This window comes from Garra rufa, chromosome 5, assembly GCF_049309525.1.
Source record: "Garra rufa chromosome 5, GarRuf1.0, whole genome shotgun sequence".
Taxonomy (NCBI): domain Eukaryota; kingdom Metazoa; phylum Chordata; class Actinopteri; order Cypriniformes; family Cyprinidae; genus Garra; species Garra rufa.
Genome location: NC_133365.1, coordinates 24,266,729 through 24,291,520, shown reverse-complemented (window position 1 = coordinate 24,291,520; position 24,792 = coordinate 24,266,729). Strand labels below are relative to the sequence as shown.

The 24,792-nt window shown below is 35.0% G+C and overlaps 4 protein-coding genes across 4 annotated transcripts; 2 read left to right on the top strand and 2 right to left on the bottom strand.

Moving 5' to 3' along the window:
• Positions 1–547: 547 nt before the first annotated feature.
• fdxacb1 (ferredoxin-fold anticodon binding domain containing 1) lies at positions 548–6,986 on the bottom strand. Its single transcript, XM_073840541.1, has 5 exons — positions 6,139–6,986; positions 5,676–5,832; positions 5,299–5,502; positions 5,043–5,201; positions 548–3,453 (listed from the first exon to the last, which is right to left on the bottom strand). The coding sequence occupies exons 1-5, from the start codon at positions 6,311–6,313 to the stop codon at positions 2,400–2,402; spliced, it is 1,749 nt and encodes a 582-aa protein (XP_073696642.1). The 5' UTR covers positions 6,314–6,986; the 3' UTR covers positions 548–2,399.
• Positions 6,987–7,497: 511 nt separating this feature from the next.
• gig2p (grass carp reovirus (GCRV)-induced gene 2p) lies at positions 7,498–10,410 on the top strand. Its single transcript, XM_073841061.1, has 2 exons — positions 7,498–7,744; positions 8,551–10,410. Exon 2 carries the CDS (start codon positions 8,569–8,571, stop codon positions 9,211–9,213), a length of 645 nt encoding a protein of 214 aa, XP_073697162.1. The 5' UTR covers positions 7,498–7,744; positions 8,551–8,568; the 3' UTR covers positions 9,214–10,410.
• Positions 10,411–13,875: 3,465 nt separating this feature from the next.
• Positions 13,876–15,334, bottom strand: ufc1 (ubiquitin-fold modifier conjugating enzyme 1). The gene is made up of 6 exons (XM_073841140.1): positions 15,178–15,334; positions 14,895–14,962; positions 14,749–14,812; positions 14,587–14,663; positions 14,398–14,488; positions 13,876–14,292 (listed from the first exon to the last, which is right to left on the bottom strand). Exons 1-6 carry the CDS (start codon positions 15,298–15,300, stop codon positions 14,212–14,214), a joined length of 504 nt encoding a protein of 167 aa, XP_073697241.1. The 5' UTR covers positions 15,301–15,334; the 3' UTR covers positions 13,876–14,211.
• Positions 15,335–15,883: 549 nt separating this feature from the next.
• Positions 15,884–23,971, top strand: LOC141335344 (mitochondrial import receptor subunit TOM40B). Its single transcript, XM_073840768.1, has 10 exons — positions 15,884–16,018; positions 16,324–16,522; positions 16,619–16,686; positions 16,803–16,895; positions 19,005–19,106; positions 19,193–19,298; positions 21,058–21,180; positions 21,313–21,389; positions 21,468–21,570; positions 22,505–23,971. The coding sequence occupies exons 2-10, from the start codon at positions 16,378–16,380 to the stop codon at positions 22,642–22,644; spliced, it is 957 nt and encodes a 318-aa protein (XP_073696869.1). The 5' UTR covers positions 15,884–16,018; positions 16,324–16,377; the 3' UTR covers positions 22,645–23,971.
• The last annotated feature ends 821 nt before the right edge of the window (positions 23,972–24,792 follow it).

The following is a 24,792-nucleotide window of genomic DNA, read 5'->3' as shown; positions in this document are numbered from 1 at the left end:
AAAATGTATTCAGACACCTTCTAAATATCTCACATTATCACAGTTTATTTGCTATAGTTTAGAACATGGCAATAAAATATGACAAGAATTCGAGAGTTAAACTGTGTCAGAACAAATTCATCTTGATAATGTCAGATTACTTTGATAGAAAGGTATGTAATAAAACATGGTCAGGTCAAATTGTCAAATAAAATTTTTTATACGTTTTTCTGGTAGTCCACTGTATGAAGAATTTTTGTGTATAATATGTCACAGTTTTCTTCATTTTGCTATCCTCACTTAACTATACTTAACTATTAACTATAGTGTCCTGCACTTACTAGTAAAAAAGAAAAATAGTAATTATATCTGGTGTCTGAATTATTTTCGGTTTGACTGTACATACACACACGTACATGTATATATTTCATAAATATTTACACATTTATATATTTATATTCATATATTACATTTATTTCTTAAATATGCACATGTGGCTTTATATATAAATACACACAACACACGCACATGTTATGTAAACACAAACTTTTATTTTGGATGCAATTGATCACGATTATTCGATTTGACAACAGTATTGTATTCCAGTTTCAGTTTAATTTATTTTAGTGCATCAAGCTTAAATAAATGAAAGTGAGAAATGCTTCTTTGGCGATTTTATTTCAAGCAACAATTTTTTTTGTTTTAATATAAAATATAATATAATAACCTTGCTTCTACCTTCGATTTTATCCTTCACTGACTTTGTAAAATGACCCGATTTGCAAAGTACTTTTGCTACAACTAAGTGTTTTTAATATACATACATATCATAAAACACTTTTCTCATCTATTCTCATTCAGTACATTTGGCTAATATTTAAGCCAACTGAATAACTAATATTGTTAAGGAGCAATACAAGTATTGTTATATTAGCCTATTTAAATAATATTGTTATCAACATTCTTGCATCATTGTATATGGTACAATGATGATATCAGAATTCATATACTATGACACACAGTAAAAAAAGCAGTAAACTGCAATTGTTAAAGAGCTTTTATACCCGATTTAACCCGTAAAGATTAGTTTGCTTTGATTAGTTAGTATTTTTGGCTTAGTCATGTTAAATAATATTTATACTTGAATGAAAGTTAATTTAGACATTTTTTCACTGTATTATTATAAATACATTTGTTTGTTATTGTGGCTTTGTATATCAGCAAATGGCCCTAAATATAAAAAGCTACATGTGGCATGATGACATTTCATATTAGATAGATCCTTGCGAGTTAAGAATTGTATTTTTTTTTTTTTTTTTTTTGGCTTTACTGAAAATGTATTCTCAAACAGGACCTTTTGTTTCATAATTAATAGTTGGGTGTGGGTGCCATGACACATGAAGCCAAAAAACCTTGCACACTTGCTTAATGCTCCAAAAAACTATTTAATGACATACTATGTGGTTAAGATGTATGTAACATTTGCAATTGTTGGACTCTGCACCTTACAAAATATTACTCTAGTGTGCACTTGTTTAGATACGTGCCATGATGAGTCTTAAGATATAAACATTTTGTAAATGGGTTTCATATCATTTATCTTTACATGGAATTCAAGTCAGTCGTTTCAGGTTTAGACACTGTTTGACCAAACAACAACAGCCAAACAAATGTCATTTGTTGGAGAAATGACACATTTCACCTTTCAGTGTATATCAATAATATATCAATATAACAATTTACAGTCACAAATGATCATAAACAAAATCATAGACATTATCTTAGACATTCCAGAAATATCACAGTATCAAATGCAGCTTCAGAGATAATGTAAACACACATGTGCCATACAAAGAAACTAGAAAAGTATTTATGTTTTTATTTTTTGTAAAAATGCATCGGATGAAATGTTTTGCAGTTGTGCATAAATAATTACATCTCAAGTTTCTTAACTAAATAGATCCCTAAACATGCATAATCAATTAATATAGGAGAGGATGCAATTTGTATTATTTACTTTCTTTTTTCCCCTCATTGAAATGTACTAAACAAGTAAAAGTAACACAGTACTACTAAAATTTGTAAACATTTCTGTTATCTTTTTAAACCCACAATATTTATAATGAACAATTTTGATTATTAGCGTAATAAGCGATATGTAAACATGATAGAAATTCAAACACACCAACTAAAAAAATCCCTTTAGTTTAAATAGTTTGATATGTCAGTTTTAAATAAATAGGAACAATACCCATTGTACTTGCGAAATCTAACCTCTCTTTTGTTTATTTATAAAAATACCTGCAGAACAAATCAGTCAAAATGAACAGACTCACTCTTCTGACTGATAGTTAACCATCATCTTTTAAAAATTAAAAAGCTGAGATTATTCATCCATTTGTCGCAAAAAGCCTCTTCAATTACCTAAGCGTAACCTGCAGACGCAGGGGTAACAGTCTCCGCAGCTGATTCTGCAGTCCCAATGCCTGGCTGTGTGAGAGGGCACGATCTGGCGACTGATATGTCAGCCTATAGCAGAGGCTTGCGTGGCCCATGTGTGGGTGCCTGAAGCGATCGACCAACGCCACATTCTTAACAGAACCGCAAGAAGCCTCTCGCACAAGTGCATGGAAGTCCAGCTCATCATAGCTTTCTGGTTCCATCCAGAAACTGATATCATGCAGGTAGCTTGGTGGGTAAAGTGAAAAAGGACTGAAAGGTCCAAGTGGATTGAGCTCGAAATGCTTAAGAAACCGAGGATCGGTGCTCCAAAGTAGGCGCCAATCAGAAATGCCAAAAATCAGGGTGGCTAAATGATCCAAGTTTATTGATACAGCGATTAACTGTAAACCTTCATCGAGGGCTGAGGAGAAAGAGGGCAGATATGCGATCCGCCCAAACTTGGAAAGCATCTTTGAATTCATCCACACTTGCTGCTCTAGGCCTGTTTGCGCCTCCTCGAAGGACACGCCGTAAGAAGAGAGCAGCGACTCCAAACAATCTTGGAAGCACTGAACGGGATGGGATTCTGCAGGGAACATTCCCACCAACAGAAGCTGGTGGAATGCAGGAGAACGGCTCGGGGAGATGGGCACTCTCTGAAAGACCAGGCCACTGACTGCGTGAAGAGTACCAGGGCTGAAGTCCTCGTTCTGGGTAATCTCTTGGACATGCAACAACAGAGACGGTCGTAGTGCATAGCTGCCAGTAAAGCTTTGTTGGTCATCCATAGAATCACAGTCGTTTTGCTCATTTTCGCTTCGGTCAAATATATAGATGTCAGTAGGTTTGATCCAGTAGACGTCTGAGTGGCTCAGAGTGGAGTCACACGCCTCTGGTGTTTCAGGGAGGCAGCTTACTAGTTCTGGGAAGTCTTCGTTCATGGTGCACACAGGCCAGATTGACTTTAGCTCTCTGAGTAACTGCTCCTGGACTGTTTTCACTGGATGATGTGACTGCTGACCAAGGAAGTCCCTAACACAGAAAGAAAAGTTAGAAATCTGAATTAAACATATAAAATAATGTATTCAAAATCCACTTAATTTATACATTTAAAGGGGTCATGAACTGAGAAACCAAAATTCCCTTGATCTTTTGACATACAGTTAAGGTCAAAGGTTTACATACATCTTGCAATATCTGCAAAATGTTGATTTTTAAAGCAAAATAAGAGGGATCATAGATAATGCAGGTTATTTTTATTTAGTACTGACCTGAATAAGAAATTTCACATAAAAGATGTTTACATATAGAACACTTATAAAAATGACCCTGTTCAAAAGTTTACATACACGTTTTCTACCTGTTTTTAGCATTTTTGCATATTTGAACCATTTCCAACAATGACTGTATGATTTTGAGATCCATCTTTTAACACTGAGGACAACTGAGGGACTCATATGCAACTATTACAGAAGGTTCAAACACTCACTGATGCTCCGGAAATGCTCAATACATATCGTTTGATATGTATTGAGTATTTCTGCATCTATCTATGAAGGATGTATGCTGTCAAACATACACTGTTAGCCAATCATGCCAGTGTCGTTTACTGTCTACATTCTGCCAGTGGCGTTTACTGGTGTCTACATTCTGTCACACCAATTCAAACAGAGCGTTCTGATGAGAAGGGTCAAAACAGGACAGAACATTTTTCGAACTTTTACTTCTAAATTATGTTTTTAATGTAAACATTTTGATTACATTATAAGTGGACCTCAGAGAACAGCACAAAATAATACAAAAAAGGCAGTTCATGGCCCCTTTAAATATATCATGCATAAGCATACAGTCAAAAGTACTAAACGTGTAAAGCCTATCTTTTTTGTATAATATATTGCAAGACTGATAACAGATAAGGAATAGCTCCACAATGCCACCATTTACAAAGAACAAGGGATTGAGGAAGTGTTTGCTAAGCAAATAAATTATAAATAAATCCCATGATCATGCAGTTTTTGAATGCTAGTTACCTTATTAAAAGAATAGTTTGGGATTACAAGATATTGTCAACATTTATTCAACAACACTCTGTTCCAAACAGCATGACTTCTGTAAAAAAGTATCAAGGCTTGGTTTGGATCCAGGTAATTAAAAAAGGTAATTTAAAAAAAAAATAGCAATGTGCAATTACATTTTCTGTATAACCAAGAACACAGCTAAATCTCTAATATTGGTTGATTACAATATAGTACAGCTATTTTATACATCCCTAGCAAAAAGCAACATAAAAATACTCGTCTGCTTTATTTCATGTCTCTTGGAGCCATAATATAGTTATGTAGAAGACAATAAGAACAAATAGTGCTGACACCATATTTTCATAGTCGATGCAACTTTTGTAACCCATGAAGCTTGCCAAGTTATTATACAAAGCACACAAGTTGCATTTAAACACTTTTATGATTTATTCATGATGCTTTCTTGCGATTTTATAGCTTGAAATATTCAGTCCCCGTTCAATTTATGATATAAAAATGAATGGTCAGGAGATCTTTAAAAAAAAATACATCCTTTGTTTCCATGGCACAACATAATGGTGATTAAAAGTATTTACCACTTACCTGTTCATATAATTACTCAACTCTGCTGGAAGCTCAAAGCAAACTGTCTCCTTTCCAATGGTTTTCTCCATTTTCAGTTTTTCTGGTATGGTGTGCTGGAGACTCCGGGTGAAGATGTGGGTCAGAGCTCCCTCAACATGGAAACTTTTATCTTGACTCCTTCGCAAAAGAATTTTATTTGATGAATTCAAAACTGAATGCCGTTACATACCTGTATCAGAACCATTAAAATGTCCACCTGTCCAGAGCGGTTTACCTGTAACCAGTACATCTGTAACCTTGATACGTTTCATAGTCAAAGGGACAGATTTCACTAAGAATTAGCCCTGCTTCCGCTGCCATGGAAACCACCTGCCAACTATTGTGCCATTCTCTCACTGGACTGTCACACGGAGTGCCTCCTTGGCCATTGCACAAAGTGACGTGCACTTCCCCATTGTCCTTAAGGACTGCAATGGCACTAGAAAAAAAAAAAATCACAAAACACTCATCCATCACACATGAAATATGCACCAAACATCAAAAGACCTCAAAACTCTTGATCTCCTCAGTATTAACATTATATAACACTGGAAGTCAAGCTTATGTAACACCCCAATAAAGACCTTGTTGCCACAAAAGTGTCACACTTACCTTTGGAAAAATTTCACCAGCAGGATGCGGTTCTTCTTCACGCCACTTTTACGCCCACAGTGAGGGAAATTGAAGATAACGCAGTCAAAAAGATGATGCTGAATGGTTTCGTGCTCCTTTAGGCACGTGCAATCCACCTCAAACAGAACAACTGATCCTGAAAGGAGAGTTTGTGTTGAAATCAAGGCCTTAATAGAATTATCAGAATTCAATGAGGTTTTTAACCCTCCCTGGCAGTTTCATAGCAACCAAATGTGTAAATTCATGGACTTGGCTGCAGGCATGCAAATTCAGGGCTATGATACTTGATGTGTGGGAAGAATAGGTATCCTTGAAAATGCTTACATTAGCAGATACTAAGCTAAATCTATCAAATAGCTTTCAGATGTCATGGAAACAGAAAAAGACACTGCCAGAGTAAAACATGCAAACATTATCAGAATGAAGAACGACATAACGTTACCTCTCTCACGGAGTCGCTGTATGTTCAACACGGCTCCTTCCTGTCTATACGTTTGATTCTCGCTTTGAAAGCAAGTGGCGGTCACGCCGACATCGTCGCCTGCGTTCTCGCTCAAAGCTGCCGAGAAAGAGAAGTTGCCTTCCCCTACGAGTAGCACTTCTCGTGTCTTTGACATTTCCAGTCAATTTCAAGTAACCAACCTAGCAAGCTGTCACATTAGTAAGAGAACAAAACTTTTCCATACATTTTGACCAAGCGTTCTAGCGTCCCTTCGACTATCGAGCTTGAACTGCGCGTGGAAAGCCTGGCAGGACACAATGCGGCATTAACATTAGACAGCATGTCACCATGACGCCTAAATGACGCTCTGACATCTGTCGCGATACAGCTTGAGATCTAATTAAAATGCCACAGCTTGTAATGCCAGTGTTCCAGAGCTAACCCGGCACGTGAAGACCAGAGGTGGTTTTAGGAGCAGGTTTTCGGCCTGTTTACGTAAGAAGGTGTAATTGAGAAAGATAGAGATGCAGTGTCATAAGCTAGCGTGCAACAGCAGTGAAGTTTCGATCCCTGGGGAATGCCGCATAGTGGAAAAACAACCGACTACTCTTCTGTTGTCGTAAACAAGAACACCTGTTACCATGCGCTGAATGGCCACTTCGTAATTCGTAATCGTAATAAATACTGTATTTTGTTTTGAGACAGTAATAAAAACAGTCCGATTAAAAGAGAAAAACGCTGCAATAAAGATATTATGACGAGAAATGTTCTATCAGCAAAACTGTGTGCCTTTAAAAAATAAATGTGATGGTTTGGAACCCAAATATTCATGCACCATCCACGTTCCAGTTTCCCCCCATATGTTAGCACGCAGTGGCTGCGTTGCCAGATCTTTCTGGAAAAATCAGCTTCGTGCCATACCAAAATGTGCACTGAATACATATAAGGTTAAATTCTCATTTAATGCCTTCTAACGAAATAAATTAACATTTAATATTGAGTTGAATTTCAATATTTGTGTTATCTTTTAGAGACCACAAAAAGACAAAACATAGTTCGTTTTCACAGATATATACAATTATTTTTCATCTATTTTATGTATTAGTGAATCCTGAATAAATTATATTAAGATTAATTAATTAATAACTGCGGTAGAAGAGGTAGCTGGGATACTGCTAATAGTTATTTACCACATTCATGTTTACAACACCACATCCGCTTATAATAAGCGGACATGGCAACATTTTTGGTCACCACGTTTATGCGTAAAAGCGCTTTTGGCCAATCAAGTGTATTCTATCGAAAGAAGGCAGGTCTACATTGTTTGATTGATATATCACATTATTTTACACTCAAAAACTGAAAGCTTTAAAGAAATAAACATGGGGAACTAGCCTGCGATTTTTGACATTACTTGATTACTGAAGTTAAGAAACACAACCTTAATTCAACGTATCTTATAGACTTTTTTTACTCCTTTAGCATAACAGGAAGACGGTTTTTAAGAAGAAATTGAAAGTGAAAGGATGTCTTTCTAATCAGTATAACAACAGAACAAGGTTTAGACGCGGAGTCATTTCTTTTTCACTTTGAAGAAATATTTAAGGTACGTTTGTTTCTTTCAAGTCAATAACTTTTTCCTTTAGAATAATATAGGCCTGTCTTAATCAACATGCCGATAAAAAATTAAATGGCAAATTTTACACGAAATATATAACTACCGGAAGTTCTGGAGTATTGTTAATGTTTACACATAATTCAGTTCAAACGTCAAGTTTAAACTAAAGAACCAAAGTCACCTGAAGGACTGACAGTACATTACCAGTTAAAGATTTGGAAAAACATTACTAATTTGTGTTTCATTTTGAAAATGTTTTGATGTTTGGCATTAATTATTGAAATTAAAAATAATTCATTTTTAATGTCTTTAGAAAACTACAGTTTCATTTCAATTTAGAGGTAGAATAGCTTATAGTTTTGATTTAACATTTTTAGTCACTTACTTTAGTTTGTGGTATTTCATCGTTTGGATGACAGGACTGGTATTCTAAAATACACTACCAGTCAAAAGTTTTTGAACAGTAAGATTTTTAATGTTTTTAAAGAAGTCTCTTTGGCTGAAAGTGTAGCTTTGATCACAGAAATAAAATAGATTATAAAATATACTCAAATAGAAAGCAGTTGTTTTAATAGTAAAAATATTTCACAATGATTTTGCTGTACTTTGGATCAAATAAATACAGTTGAGCAGAAGAGAATTGTTTGGAAAACATTAAAAATCTCATTGTTCAGAAACTTTTGACTGGTAGTGTATGTAAAATATAAACAAGTTTCAGCAGATCCAAACATTTCCTGGTAGTGTATATTAATATTATGAATGTATGTGTATTATTGTTTGCATTTAATCTGCAGCAGATACTAAGAAAAAGGATGGCATCTGTCCCATTTTATGGCTGGGAAGCACACTATGATGAGGATCGTCATCTTCAGGCAGACCAGGCACCCAAATCAGGCAGACTCTACAACATGTATCACGGCACCTCTGTGCAAACAGCTCGCCTGATCATAACAACAGGCTTCCAACAATCAGCAGATGGCATGCTGGGAGCTGGAGTTTACGTGAGCCGAGACCAGAAGAAAGCAGAGCGCTATCCTCTGAAAGCCCCACCTACTGACAGAGTAGTGCTTAAATTGAGTGTTGACTGTGGAAAAGTCAAAAGAATTGATAAGGACAACCATCCTCTACAGAAGACCTGGCATAATCAAGGCTATGACACTGCGTGGGTGCCTCCTAACTGTGGCATGAAATCTGTGCCTAGCGGTCTAGAGGAGGACTGCGTCTATGACCCAAATCGTATCGAGGTCATAGATATTGCTCTTGCACCCAACACAACCATCTTAAATGAACTCAAACAGCTTATTGCTCAAAAAAAGAAGGGGCCATCAAATTCAAGCACCTCCGGCACTTGTGCAGTGTGCAGGTTGAAAATAGGGCCTGCTCATATTGTACAGCCATGCTGGGGGTGTGGACAGAATATCTGCGCTCTCCTGACTAAACACGAGTGCAGTCGTTAGGGTTAAGGAACTTTTTTAGGGAAATCATGACAGATGCATCACTCCAGAGGTTTTTCAGGTTTTAGGACTGGTTTGTTGGCATGTGTCAGTGCGTGATGTTTGAAGTTGAACTGACAGCTACTTTATCCGTCTGTATAAGATTGTGTACTTTCCTCATAGTTCTCAGTGACAATTATCTTTGACATTTATGCTCTGACAAATTCTTTTCCTGCTGTGCTGATTTGTGCCACCATATTTGATGTTACTTTTAAAATTGAAATACAATTACATACATTTAAAGTCAAAAGTTTACATACACCTTGCAGAATCTGAAAAATGTTATTTTACCAAAATAAAAAGGATCATGTGAAATGCAAGTTGTTATTTTTATTTTGTACTGACCTGAATAAGATATTTTACATAAAAGACGTTTACATATAGTCCACAAGAAAAAAATAAAAGTTGTATTTATAAAAATGACTCTTTTCAAAAGTTTACATACACTTGATTCTTAACACTGTTCATGAGTTCCTGAACTGCCCACTGTTCTTCAAAAAAAAATCCTTCAGCTCCCACAAATTCCTTCATTTTTGTGTATTTGAACCCTTTCCAACAATGACTTTATTATTCTGAGATCCATCTTTTCACACTGAGGGCAACTGAGAGACTCATATGCAACTACTACAGAAGGTTCAAACTCTCACTGATGCTCCAGAAGGAAACACAATGCATTAAGAGCTGGGGGTGAAAACATTTTGAATTTGAAGATAAGGGCAAATTGAACTTAATTTTGTCTTCTGGGGAACATGTGAGTATCTTCTGTAGCTTCTGAAGTGTAGTACTAAATGAAAAAAAAATATGTAGGCAAAATAAGAAAAATGTACACATCCTCATTCCGTTCAAAAGTTTACACCCCTGGCTCTTAATGCAATTTTTTATAAATTCTAAGATTATTTTTCCTTGTTGACTATATGTAAACGTCTTTTATGTAAAATATCGTATTCGGGTCAGTGCTAAACAAAAAAATAACATGCATTTTGTATTATTCCTCTTATTTTGGTTAAATAATTAACGTTTTGCAGATTCTGCAAGGTATATGTAAACTTTTGACTTCAACTGTATGACTGTGAATAATCTATGATTTTTTTTCGAACAATCAAGTATGTTTTAAATGTTTCTGTATTGCAAACAATAAAAACAGCCTGTCATCTTATTCAATTCAAGTGTTTAGTGTATATGAATAGAGCTATTCCTTCTGATCTTATTACATATGCAAAAGTAATCAGGATTACATTTGCAAAACCTCTCAAACCTGTAGGAAAGCTTGCTACGGCTAGTTGCTTTTTGGTATATTTCATATATTTTTTTAAAAAGTTGTTTTGCTATCAGTAACTAGTAACAGGGTTCGTACGGGTGCTTGAATTCCTTGAAAATGCTTGAATTTTAATGTAGTGTTTTCAAGGTTTGAAAAATGCTTGGATTTTGGATTAAGTGCTTGAAAGTGCTTGAATATGCAGTTGCATCGGTTTCATATTAATTTGCTTTCATACTTAATAGTTACTTTTTTGTTAGACTTATAAAATGTAAAAGAAAAGTAATCCAAACAGCTCCGCTGGAGTCTGCACGTGTGGCTGTAGTGAGATCCGCCGGTCTTTTTTGATACGCGCCCTCTGATGGAACAGAGCGGGAGATAAAACTTGCCGTGAGGTTGTTGAAATACAAATTATGTTTAAAACGAGAACTCGGGGCTCGCAAAATCGCCAGCCCGACGTCCCGGTCCTTAAAAACTCCTCAAATTAGCTGTACCAAATTTAAGGCCATAAGTTTTAAATATATTGAATCGTATTAAAATAAAAGGTTTAATCATAAGTTTATGAGGTCTTACAGTTAGGGACGGAAAGACGTCAATCGAGATAGGGCTGGATTAAACTTCAAAAGGCAATGATGCCATATTCATGAGGCAATGTCACTGAATAAATATGCACCCTGCACGTTTCAATGGTTTACAAGTCAAAATGCGTACGGATGTCTTTATATAAATGTATCCGAATAGAAACTGTCCTCAGAAACGTGTCTTTGGCATTTCCATTTCATGCCTGATAAAACAGCGTAAATGCTGCTTTGTTTTCAGCTGTTACTAGGGAAACCGTTAATATTTCAGCTCCTAAAGCGCCACCTCGTGACGAAGAATGAATTTGCGAATTTTCAGCTGTTTGTAGTCAGATTATTTCTAATAATCGACCCATGTTTTAATGCAGCAAACACATAGAGTTGTAAATGTGAAAGAACTTAAAGTCCCCCTGAAATCAAAATTAAAGTTTTTTGGCTTTTAGTATGAATATATTAGCCTTAAGATTATCTATAAGCTAGTGTGCTTCAAAACAAAGACAAAATTTGCGTTTACAAGATATGAGCATTCAAAACTTACAGTCTCGTCACTTCCGCCAATATGAATCAAGGATTTGGATGATATCACCGTGCACTTCAGTTTCTAATCAAACGTTCTGTCCAATCAAATGCTCTCTAGAATCCGTAGTGTCCCGTCCCCTACACAGAGACGCAATACACGGAGCAGATCATATGTGCGATCGGCATGTATTAAACTACACAGCCTCAGCATGATTATGATCACTATTTCGTTTTAGCAAGAGTTTCATATTGAATCTGTGGGTGATTTATTAGTCTGTGGCTGTCATAAGCTTACAAATGCGGCTTTACTGAGCTCAACGGCTCTGGCCGGAGCAGATATAAATGGAACGCTATTGGCTATTCAAAATAAGTGGGCGGGACTGGGCGATATGTTTTTGTTTCAGTTAAAAGTACGTCACCACATAGAATAACGCTGCGTGTTTCAAGGCACTTCAGTGGACCTTTAATGTGCTTTCTAAAAATATAAACAATTAAGACAGTGTTATTTATGTTTTAAATAAATATAATCAATTATATTCTTGATTTATCCCTTTTAATGGTATAAAGGCTGAAATGCCATTGTATAAGATGTTTTGTTTTTGTGACAGTCTGTCTGAATACATATTAATTTATAAATCATGTCATTTTATGGCTTAATATGTTACCGTCCATTGTCCAACCCACTCATACTGTGTTCATTTTACTTGTGCAGCTCTTAAAAAGGGTCATAAATTGCCTAAATTTATATTTAAAAAATTATGCAGATACACTGTAACTAGTGAAAAAATAATAATTCCTTGATATTTGTTGATATTTGTGAATTGAAAATATTTTTGATTGACATTTAGACTCCTATCTGATTTTCTATGTTTAGAAATGGTCTTTTTTATTTGGGCTAGTTAAATTTTATTATTAATTATATAGTTTCTTTTTGACAATCTTTTAGTACTTTTAGGCTGAAATGTGAAATGTATTTGTGAAAAACTTTCAAGTTTTAGAAAGTTTTAGAAACTTTTCAAATACATATATATTTACAGTCATTTTATACCAGTCACTAATACTTTACCATAGACATTGCCCTACTCCACTCATACAGTATTACTTTTATTTGTGCAGGTCTTTAAAAGCCTTTAAATTTTATTTTTAAAATACTGCAGATACTCTGTAAATAATATGAATTAAATATTTGGTCCCACGTTACATTAGGTGGCCTTAACTACTATTACATTTAAATTAATTATTTGTTCCAATGTACTTTTTGTGTACTTTTCATACATGTTTTTACATTGTACTTAGTTTTTTTTTTTTTTTTTTTTTTTTAAAGGTATGTAATTGTAATATGTAATTACATTTGTAATTAATTTCTGTAAGTACCACTGTTGACCCATCCCTTACACCCTAACCCACCCCTAAACCTACCCATACCACCAAACCTGTCCCTACCCATATCCCGCCTTAATAGAAGCAAACGTGTTTTGCAATACAATATGACCACATGTACATCATATTTATTTTTTAATGTAAGTACATAATATTTAAGGCCACCTAAAAAGTGTGACCAAATATTTTAAATTATATAATTTGTATACTGTATGTTGGCTATTTATGTTAGGCAATGTTATATGCAATCCAGACAGTTGTTTTTTTAATTGCACTATAACATCTGATTTAAAACAAAGCACTCATGTATGTGAACATGTAATTTACCACAGTGCTGGAAAATCTTGAAAATGCACCTTGAAAGTGCTTGAAAAGTGCTTGAATTTTACTTTGGAAAAGGTGTAAGAACCCTGTAGTAAGTATTAAGATTTCGTTCTGTTCACACCAAGAACAAAATATTTTCCAGCATTTAGCTTGAAAGATGGATTAACCAGATTCTTATCTTCAAACTGTTTGACTGCACAAATAATATATCTTATATTCTAATAAATTATTATTGGCCTCAATGCTTTTAAATGTCTGAATAATATCTGTAATTGCATTTATTTAAAAAAACAAGTTGTTAAGAAGCAGATATTTTACATAATATTCAATTACAGAGTTATAGTCAATTCTAGAAATTACAAAATCTTGCCTTAATTAACACCCTGGAGCAACTGCACTGAGGCCCAGTAACCCTCTGTCACTAAGACACATTAGATTGAATACATTTACAAATTAGAAACCTATGGAAACCTATTTCACTATTAATTTGTCTATTTTTTTATAATACATAATTTTTAAGTTGTTAACAATAAACATTTCCAGCTGAGAAAATAAATAATTTTGCATATTTTAGACTTAATTTTTTTAAATTCTCATGTGGTTTACCCAATTCTTACAATTAAAATGGTCCCACATTTGTGCACCAAGCTTTACTGGTGAAAAAACATACATATTCCATGGGACAGCTGTTTATAAACATTGCGAATACTGAACCAACATGATCTACAGTTTAAAAAAAAAAAGAAAAAAAGCAGATCTATGTACAAATGTGAATGTGAAGTACACAGTTTCTGTGAGGTTGCAAAAAAAATTTGAAACCACAGGGAAAGCAAGCCACTGTTGTTTAAACTGTAATTTGTGTTTGCATCAGTAAGACATAGTGAAATGCAAAGGCTGCTACTGTTTTCAGCTGTTTTGCTGGTTTTTATGTTGAATTATGCCTTTTGCAATGAGGTCTGGAATCTCAACTGCAAGCCATGGTCCAAGCTTAGGAAAGAACAGAGATGGGTTAGTAATATAAAATGCAATAACGTCAAAGAAACAAATTATTTTAGCAAACGAATGACATTTTAGACATGTAACATAACTTACTCCCAAAGCCATAAGATGAGCCAGACCAAACTTTGGGACGTTCCTTGCCCACAGTGGCTTGAAATGATCTGTCAAGCAGATTTTTCCACCTCTGTGACAAATAGTTGGGATACATTATAAAAATGATACATTATAACAAAATATTAAATTATGATGTGAAATTCAAAACTATAAACATATTGAGCAAACCTGTACATCTTCGCTGTCTTCCCATCTAACTCAGGAATGGCCACTTCAGGTGCTGTGGCAGGATATGTAACTGGAATCTGGACGTTAGCATAAAGATAGTTACTCTAGACTTTAACAAAACAGAAAATGAAGTTAAATGTAAGTGAATTCAATATGCCTTACATCAAATTCCATGTCAAATTCATATTTGAGAAGCTCGTGAATATACCAGCATTTTCCAAACCACCTACACAGAAAAGACATGTTAATAAAACTCTAAAACGTTAATTTAAATATAATATTAAGAAGTAGCAATAAAAAAAACGCACCTTGTGCCTTCTTTGTTGGACTCTAGACGGAACCAATCATTGTCAGCTGCTTTGTTATTTTCAACATACTGCAAGAAAACACAATTACTTTATTAAGCCCACACATTTTATTATATGAAGATAATATATAACGTTAGTACGCAAACTGTTAATAATAAACAATACTAACAGGCTGTCTGAACACTTTTAACTCAGTACTATGACACGTATGGTTATTCATTCATACAGCTAGCATAGTAGCAGCTCCCTAATACTTCTGCTACAAAACAATGCTACAACTCACCTTTATGAGAGCTAAATATTCTTCTCGAAGTCTCTGAACCCACAGTTCTTTGTCTCTTGGCCCTGAATTTGTTTTTAAAAGCGGTATTTCAGAGACTGCCTTCCTAGTTGCTTCATCTGCCATGTTGACTCTGGATATGTCCGATTCGCAAAGCGAATCGTTCGTTTGAGTCGGATTTTTTTAGTGTAACGTTATCTCAGTGAATCATTACACCGAGAACCGTCTCGATGAGTTAGCTGATAGTAGAAAAGAGCTTTTGGAGTGAACAAAAAGCATAATACCTGATATGTTTGCATATTAAATGGTATGGAAGTTCTAAAATCACGCGATGACGTTACAGAATGAAAAACTGTCTTTTGAATTGATTCATTTAATGAACAGTTCAAAAGAACCGAGTCGCGAAATTGACTCAGACCTCTCGTCACTAGTTGACTCACAGGAGGAACTCAAATAAACGTGCCATGTGACGTCACACTCTGTTAATTACGGTTTTGTTTGTTATTAAAAGAGACTAACTTACATTATATCAGAAAAAAACATCATATGCTAATAATACAACGTTCCGAAACATTTTATTCGTCGGTCGTGTTGTCATCGATGTGCCGAATGAACTGCAGTATGTTTCTGTACGGAAGCGTTTCATAGCTGCTCTTCTTTAAATGACTGTACTGATCAGCTGGTTCCGCCGCTAGAGTCTGTAGTTGAGTTGTCATTACATCCCTCAGCATCCTTTCACCTTACTCTCTTCCAGCGGTCACTGCATGTACAAAGCTTGAATTTAAGTATGATTTGAGGATATAATGTTTGCATACTGTAATTGCACAGCCCACATTTATTGAACGTAAGTAGACAGACTTTTAAAGCCTAGCTTTATTCCCAAATGCATGATTATTGACCATCGTTCAAATGCAATTATTAAGCCATGATAACGCGCTCAAATGCATTAATAAATGTACAGATCATTCATTAATATTACTGTTAATCTGTGTACTTGCGGAGTTCAAGAATATATACTTTGTTTCCCCTTTTTCTTGTATAAAATGTGCATCATATGGCCAATATTGTCTTTTTAAAAATTATTTAAGGATGCATAAGCTAATGTTGTGTATTATTATTATTACATGAGCATGCTGTTGTCTCCCACAGTTCAGCACATCAGGTTGAAAGTGTGTGGTCCTCTCATTTGTCTTGTGGGTTCCCATGGGCAGTGTCCTGGCTTTGTCAACCCGCCCAGGGCGCCAAAACTCCCCTTTTCCACAAGATAGACCCTTGTCACGGTGGGATAGGAGAGATGGTAGGCTACCTAACCCAGGAAGCTTTGATGGCCTGCACCGCAACTGTAAAGGTCTCTGTTGATTTTGTATCCACTCTACAAAAATATGCACGTTTTAAGTGAGACAAGAGATCTGTTAGATGCCATTTTAACTGTTTGTGTATCTAGATGTATTTCCACAGCAGATTGAAGGTGTAAAACTGGTGATAAATAAGACCCTCAGCAGTTTTTTCAAGGTTTGTTCATTCATAAAGTTATGACACTGTTTAGAACAGTATCACTTATTTTAAGTGCATTGTATTTTTTTCACAAAGGACTAATGGATGCTTTTGTGGTTTAATTCTCACCTCAGGTCAGTCACACATTTCACCTCAGTGCTGTTGCTCCGTCCAGTTTTCGCTTTCATGCTGAGCATCTACAATCAGACACTGACAGCAAAGAAACGGTAAGAATGGATTAGAGGATAGATTATTTCATTTGTTCCTGTGGATTTCTGTGGCATTAGGGCTATCAAAAATTATTGTTTGTTGTTTGTTGTATCTTTGTTATGTTAAGGAAATTACATTACATTACTAGTTTGTGTATTTAAGTTGCTGTTGCACTGAGAAATTCAGCACTTATGGTATAGCCTTAGATTGAAATATTATTACAATTTAAACTAACTGTTTTGTATTTGAATATCTTTTAAAATGAAATTTATTACTGTGATGGCAACGATGAATTTTCAGCATCATTACTCCAGTCTTCAGTGTCACATGATTTCCTTCAGAAATCATTCTAATATGCTGATTTGCTGCTCAAGAAACATTTTTGTTAGCAATTAACAGCTGTTATAAAAACGTAACAATTTATTTTTAAAAAAGCACAAACTTTTGAATAGTAGAGTAGACATATGATAGTATACAGTGGAGGTCAAAAGTTTACATACACCATGCAGAATCTGCAATATGTTAATTATTTTACCAAAATAAGAGGGATCATAGAAAATGCATGTTATTTTTATTTAGTGCTGACCTGAAGAAGATCTTCACATAAAAGATGTTTACATATAGTCCACAAGAGAAAATAATAATTGCATTTATAAAAATGACCCCACTCAAGTTTACATATGCTTGATTCATAATACTGTGTTGTTACCTGAATGATCCACAGCTGTTTGTTGTTGTTGTTGTTGTTGTTGTTGTTTGTTTAGTAATAGTCGTTCATGAGTCCATTGTTTGTCCTGAACAGTTAAACTGCCCCCTGTTCTTCAGAAAAATTCTTCAGGTCCCACAAATTCTTATTTTTTTAGCATTGTTGTGTATTTCAACCCTTTCCAACATTGGCTGTGTGATTTTGAGATCCATCTTTTCACACTGAGGACAACTGAGGGACTCATATGCAACTATTAAAGAAGGTTCAAACACTCACTGATGCTTCAGAAGGAAAAACAATGCATTAGGAGCCAGGGGTGTAAACTTTTGAACCAAATAAAGATTTGTACATTTTTCTTATTTTGCCTAAATATCGTATTTTTAGTTAATTTAGTACTCCCCTTTAGAAGCTACAGAAGATACTTACATGTTTCCCAGAAAATAAAATAAGTAAAAATTTCCCTGATCTTCAAATTCAAAAAGTTTTCTTAATGCATTATGTTTCCTTCTGAAGCATTAGTGAGCGCTTGAACCTTCTGTAATAGTTGCATATGAGTCCCTCAGTTGTTCTCAGTGTGAAAAAAATGGATCTCAAAATCATACAGTCATTGTTGGAAAAAGTTAAAATACACAAAAATGCTGAAAAAAACCAAAAGATTTGTGCGACCTGAAGGATTTTGTTCAGGACAAACAAGGGACTGATTAACAACTATCACTAAACAAAAAAAACTGTATTAAGCAGCAAGAGTATGTAAACTTTTGAACAGGGTAATTTTTCTAAATTCAACTAATATTTTCTCTTGTGGACTATATGTAAACATCCTTTATGTGAAATATCATATTAAGGTACTAAATAAAAAATAACATGCATTTTCAATGATCCCTCTTATTTTGATAAAAAAAATTAACATTTTGAAGATTCTGCAAGGCGTATGTTCGACCTCAACTGTACTTACCAAACTAATGAATTAATAAATAAGAAATGTGTCAATATTTTGCCTGTGATTGTTTAACAGGACTATGTTTTTGAAGTAACAAAGGGTGTTGTTCTGGAAGCATGCCCTATTACTGGATAACTTGAATGTTGGAGACTTTTTTAAACAAAATTGTAAAAAAAATGAGTTGGGTAACTTTATTTAACAGAATCCTAATCCTAATCATCAGTTAATTTTAGCTTATGACTCCTACTGCATGTTATGTTGAATTGAATTAAACTGAATACTGAAAACCTGCAATACAGGCTACTGGGTTTCTGGAACACATTGCAAAAGCAGTGCAGGCAAACAAATCAAAATGAGCAGTCATCAACGGGTTTAAATAATAGACACTTACTTGAAGTTTTGGGTATAGATGTATTATTAGATAAGCTTAATATGATGAATTTCTCCCTCGTACATTCCGATGATGTTCTGTATATATAGGGCTCACCCATGCTTATTGGGGAAATGGACTCATCTGGCAGCTTAAATGCACACTCTCTGTTTCATCTGAGTGAGAAAATAAGAGCTAAAGCAGTATTTCAGGTGAGTAGCAGTGTAATGCAATATCACTTTAGTTTTAACTAATTACTTTTGAACATAATGTGGACTGACTGCTTATTCTTTAACAGACTCAACAGGCACAGTTCGTCACGTGGCAGTTTGAGACAGAGTATAGAGGTAGTGACTTCACAGCAGCGGTTACTATGGCCAACCCTGACATTCTGAGGGAATCAGGTATGATCGTGTGAGTCCCTCATTAAAACACAAGACATACTGATTTATGGATGTCACACACAGGAATGTGCATTAGCTACAACAGAGCAATGGCTTCCAGGCAGAACAGGTTTTTCTGTGGTTCCATTTGCACGTCATTACGATTAATTGTTCTGTCTGCACATTATTAGGGCTGCAAGTTATTATTTTTAAAACCTCTTGAGTGGCACTGCATTCATTTTAAATTCTATAAGTCACACGTTTTCTGTTAAAAAAAATGTTTGAAGGGGTAGTTCACCCAAAAATTAAAATTCTGTCATTAATTGTTGATATGTGTTGATATGCAGCTGTTAAGGTGTTTTGAGTGTGTTAGAGTGTTATGCTGAATTTAAATAATAATAGTTGAATTTATAAAAATGACCCTGTTCAAAAGTTTACATACACTTGATTCTTAATACTGTGTTACATGAATGATCCACAGCTGTTTTTTTGTTTGTTTATGAGTTCCTTGTTTGTCCTTGTTTGTTCCTTTTCTGTCTTCAAAAAAATCCATCAATTCCCACAAATTCTTTGGTTTTTGAGCATTTTAGTGTATTTGATGATTTTGAGATCCATCTTTTCACACTGAGGACAACTGAGGGACAATTACAAAACATTCAAACATTCAAACACAATGCATTAAGAGTGGGGTGAAACTTTTTGCATTTGAATATCAGGGTAAATGTAACTTATTTTGTCTTCTGAGGAACATGTAAGTATCTTCAGTAGCTTCTGATAGGCAGTACTAAATGAAACAAATATTATATTCAGGCAAAATAAGAACAACGTACACATCCTCATTCCATTAAAAAGTTTACACCCCTGGCTCTTAATGCATTGTTTTTCCTTCTGGAGCATCAGTGAGCGTTTGAACCTTCTGTAATAGTTGCATATGAGTCCCTCCGTTGTCCTCAGTGTGAAAAGATGGATCTCAAAATCATACAGTCATTGTTGGAAAGGGTTTAAATACACAAAAATGAAGAACAGGGGGCAGTTTAACTGTTCAGGACAAACAAGGGACTCATAAACAAGTATCACTAAAAAAAAAAACCGCAGATGTGGATCATTCAGGTAACAAGATTCAAGTGTATGTAAAACAGGGTCTTTTTATAAATTCAAGTATTATTTTCTCTTGTGGACTATATGTACACTGAATATCTTATTCAGGTCAGTACTAAAAAAAAAAAAAAAAACATGCATTTTGTATAATCCCTCTTATTTTGGTAAAAAATAAATGACATTTTGAAGATTCTGCAAGGTGTATGTAAACTTTTGACTTCAACTGTACTTGTTTCCCTGACAAAAACAACACTACAGTCAGTTATTCTACTTTGAAATGTGTCAGAATGTTTGTTTTTGTTGGAGTGATTTCACCCACTGCCAGTTTACCCAACAGTTTTTGAAACCCGGGTTGCCAGTTAGAGTAAAATACAGCGTATTGCAGCCATGGAAGAGTGGAAAAGTTCACAGACTCTACCCAATTTAAAATGCCTTGGTATCCAATTAAAAAGTTTATGACCATATTAAAATGCAGATAAATCGACTTACAGTGCAAGACTTGACTCCTGTTGTTTCTCCTCAATCTGGCAAGGCGCAAGAGGGTTTGAAGAGGAGGGGGCGGGAGAAACAACGCTTTCCAATATTTTGAATTTGCACTGCAGTTCAACCGCTAGCAGTCAATAACACATACTGCACATTTAATGTTGTTATCTGTTTGTGCATTTATTTTTCTTTGTGACAGTCATCATGGTTGCACACTTTCTTCAAAGCGTATCCCCACAGCTGGTTCTGGGGGGAGAGCTGGTGTACCATCGAGGTCGAGCAGAAGAAGGGGGCATTCTGACTCTGGCAGGCCAGTACTCAGGTTAGAGTGGTGATCTATTTGTCGTACACCTGTATAAGTTGTCCTATTTTTCAGTGTAACTTTTTTTGAACAATGTTCTGCTGTTTCTCAAAGGAACTTAACAACTCAAATGTTGTATCTTTTCTGTCCTAGGGCCAAATTGGGTTGCAACACTGAATGCTGGTAAAGGTGGTGCACATGCCAGCTACTACCACAGGGCCAACAAACAGGTTGGTGGTGTTGAAGGATATGGCAATGTTTCACAGTAATAGTTTCGTAAAGCTGTAGTCTGTAATTCATCTCTGCAGATTCAGGTGGGAGTGGAATTTGAGGCGAGCACTAGGACCCAGGAAACGACCTTTTCTTTTGGTTACCAGATGGAACTTCCTGAAGCTAAAATGGTCTTCAGAGGTAAGGAGGCCAGATATACTTACTGTGCAGTATATCACAGATTTCAGTAACTACTCCAACACTGAAACTGAGAATTTTTTTTCATTTGTCACGTTTTAAGTACATTGTGATCACAATTTACTCATTTGTTACCTCATTTTAAGTACACTATCAGTCAAAAGTTTTTGAACAGTAACAATTTTAATGTTTTTTAAAGAAGTCTCATCTGCTCACCAAGCCTGCATTAATTTGATCCAAAATACAGCAAAAGCAGTAAAATTGTGAAATATTTTTAACCCTTTATTTTGAAACCCATTTTAACCATTTACTCAAATACTCATGCTCAAATTTGTGTTTTGTTTTTCATACTTCCAAATATGAACAGTAGCATTCAGGAAGTAAACATCCCATTATAATCTACATAGACAAATGACTTGGCTTAAAATAGCAGACCTTTTATTAACAAATTTCTTTAGATATTTCACCCTTTGCATATGCTTTTTCAAAAATACTTGTCTAGTTTGCATTCTGCTCTGAGCTGTTTCCATTCTGCTGTAAGTGTTACTACACGCAGCTCCATTTAACACCTTTGACCTTGTTTAAACCCACAGAATGACACAAATTGTAAACAAAATAATAAGACTTTCCATGAATTTACCATGAGATTGTTTTGCAATAGTACAAAAGATTTTTTTGTGTTTTTGAAAGCAGTCTCATAATTAGGGATGCATAGTTTGAATAAAAACACAATATAAACAGTCTGACAGTAAAAAAAAAAATTTCTGACTTTACTGAGCAGTTGAATGCTTCCTTGCTGAATAAGAATATTCTTTAAAAAAAAAACTCTTTAGTCTATTATTGATTTTTATTTGAGTTTTTTAAATGCCTATTGTGTAAACAGAATGCTTTGATTTATGATTAATATTTAAATAAATCATTTTAATGTTTTTTTTAGGAATGTTGGACAGCCGCTGTATCATTGGTGGGGTTCTGGAAAAGCGGCTTTACCCTCTTCCTGCCACATTGATCATGGGTGCCTTTGTTAACCACAGAGCAGACAAGTTACAGGTCGGTCTTGGGGTCAATGTTGGTTAGATCCAAAACCAAAAGACTGGGGACTTCAGAAAACCACCTTCACGTCTGCCCAAAGACACTGGTCCACCACAGGTTACGGACAGAACAGGCAAGCTAACCAAAACCCTGTTTGCCATACTGGACAATCATGCAGTTCATGGCAAGCAGGAATGAGGGCTGATACATGCCCTCTAGTTTGGTACCATCCTGAATGAAGGATTTTGCTGTTTTGGTCTTATATTGGCTCCTAAGTAACCTGAGGTAAATATTCAAAGATCATCTAACTTAAGAACAAGATGGCAACTTCTGCAACTGTTGGAGGAGACCATACAAATGAATATGTAGTTATGTCACAAAATTTCCTGTGGCTTCTCTATTAAAGATCTATTTTTTTGTAGCAACTCCCAAATCAATGTCAAGCCAAACATAGTGAAGATTATCAAAGAGGCACACAAGTTGTCATCAAGTTGTCAAGTATCATCCCCTCCTTTGTCTTGCATTCAAACAAAATACCCTTTTCTCTCCTTGATAAGCTAAACTTGACTCTCCTTGGGGGTCGGAATGTGTTATAATGGCAAATAGGACGATGGAAGGAAATCAGTGACGGTGTGAATTGTATAAGGACACATTATGCATGATAAAACAGGACTTTTTTAATTTTCTGGTTTGACAAATGTCAGAGCCGTAGAGCACACATTCTTTTGCAGCATAACAGTTATTGGCTCACAGGAATGTAGGTATGAGTCAGGTCTGCCCACGTTTACAGGATATATAGGGTTGCGATATATGGAGAGAGAAAGAATTTTGTCATAATGTACGAATAGGCACGACTCATACCACTTTACCTGTGATTTTCTTGCACTGCAAACACAGATGAGAGGCACATCTCTCGTTTAATATGTCATTAACAACTATCCATACACACAGCATGTAATTATACCTTAATTTTTGTCTGTTAAATTATTTTATAAATGCAGTAGTCATTGCCGTAAAGTACTAAACTGTTTACACAGAACAAGATTAAGCATTAACAGGGGAAGTGACAAATAAATTTAGCTGCAGTGTGTATGCTGGCCTATTGATTAATGACACTGTTTTAGGGTGATTTGTCTACATCTGGCACTTTTATGTACTGGGGTTGGTTTTTATTAAAGTAACAGATTTCAATTTTTAATTTTTGTTATATGAAGGACACATTCAAACTGTCTTGGAAACTTTTACCATTCCCTCGTCATTTATTTTTGCTCTTTTTCAAAAGCCACGACTGTAGCCCATGGTCAGAAGTATTGTAGACACTTTTGGCTTCAGAGGTCAAATCTTGTTATCATTATATACAAGCTGCTGTAAATAAAGCAGTGAGCAAATGGTTGTGTTCTGTCAATTTTCTCTTACATCTGAATGATATGATGTAGAAACACTGTAATTAGATTGTTTTGATGGGAATTTTGTAATATGAGTGTTCATGAGAAAGCCTATCAAAGCAAAGGTTAGATCCATAAGTCATAGATACAGGGTCATCTGCATTTTACATTGCATTTACACAATGTGATAAAACTGTGAAGAAACTTATCATTGAAGATCATTGTTAAAGGTCAAGTTAAAGGGATAGTTTACCCAAAAATTAAAATTCTGTCATTTATTTTTTTACCCTCATGTTATTCCAAACTTGTAACACCTTTGTTCATCTTCAGAGCACAAATTAAGATATTTTTTTATGAAATCCGAGAGCTTTCTGACCCTGCATAGAGCTGACATGTTCAAGGCCCAGAAAGTCCATGTGACATCAGTGATTCAATCTTAATTTTATGAAGCAACATGAATACTTTTTGTGCGCAAAGAAAACTAAAAATTGCGACTTTATTCAACAATTTTGGGATCTACATCATGGAAGTAAAGTAAAGTTACACAAAAAGTATTCTTGTAGGTCAGAAATCTTTCAGATTTAATCAAAAATATCTTAATTTGTGTTTGAAGATGAACGAAGGTCTTATGGGTTTGGAATGACATTCTGTAATTAATGACAGAACTTTAATTTTTGGGTGTACTATTCCTTTAAATGCTCATGCATAAATCACCTGAAATATGATACTAAAACACCTGAAATAATACTTTTAAAAAAACATTATAGATGGAAAAAATTATATCAGAGGTCAGTTAGTTGCTGTTCAA

What these genes read in the sequence shown, in the direction of transcription:
- ufc1 (XM_073841140.1), bottom strand. Translation starts at nt 15,300, where the DNA reads ATGGCAGATGAAGCAACTAGGAAGGCAGTCTCTGAAATACCGCTTTTA. An exon ending in AAGACAGCGAAGATGTACAG is followed by an intron (nt 14,489 to 14,586) that starts GTTTGCTCAATA and finishes TATTTGTCACAG; the next exon opens with AGGTGGAAAAATCTGCTTGA. An exon ending in CTCATCTTATGGCTTTGGGA is followed by an intron (nt 14,293 to 14,397) that starts GTAAGTTATGTT and finishes TTCTTTCCTAAG; the next exon opens with CTTGGACCATGGCTTGCAGT.
- LOC141335344 (XM_073840768.1), top strand. Translation starts at nt 16,378, where the DNA reads ATGGGCAGTGTCCTGGCTTTGTCAACCCGCCCAGGGCGCCAAAACTCC. An exon ending in CCTGCACCGCAACTGTAAAG is followed by an intron (nt 16,523 to 16,618) that starts GTCTCTGTTGAT and finishes TTGTGTATCTAG; the next exon opens with ATGTATTTCCACAGCAGATT. An exon ending in CCCTCAGCAGTTTTTTCAAG is followed by an intron (nt 16,687 to 16,802) that starts GTTTGTTCATTC and finishes TTCTCACCTCAG; the next exon opens with GTCAGTCACACATTTCACCT.
- fdxacb1 (XM_073840541.1), bottom strand. Translation starts at nt 6,313, where the DNA reads ATGTCAAAGACACGAGAAGTGCTACTCGTAGGGGAAGGCAACTTCTCT. An exon ending in CTGGTGAAATTTTTCCAAAG is followed by an intron (nt 5,503 to 5,675) that starts GTAAGTGTGACA and finishes TTTTTTTTCTAG; the next exon opens with TGCCATTGCAGTCCTTAAGG. An exon ending in TACAGATGTACTGGTTACAG is followed by an intron (nt 5,202 to 5,298) that starts GTAAACCGCTCT and finishes TCTTTTGCGAAG; the next exon opens with GAGTCAAGATAAAAGTTTCC.
- gig2p (XM_073841061.1), top strand. Translation starts at nt 8,569, where the DNA reads ATGGCATCTGTCCCATTTTATGGCTGGGAAGCACACTATGATGAGGAT.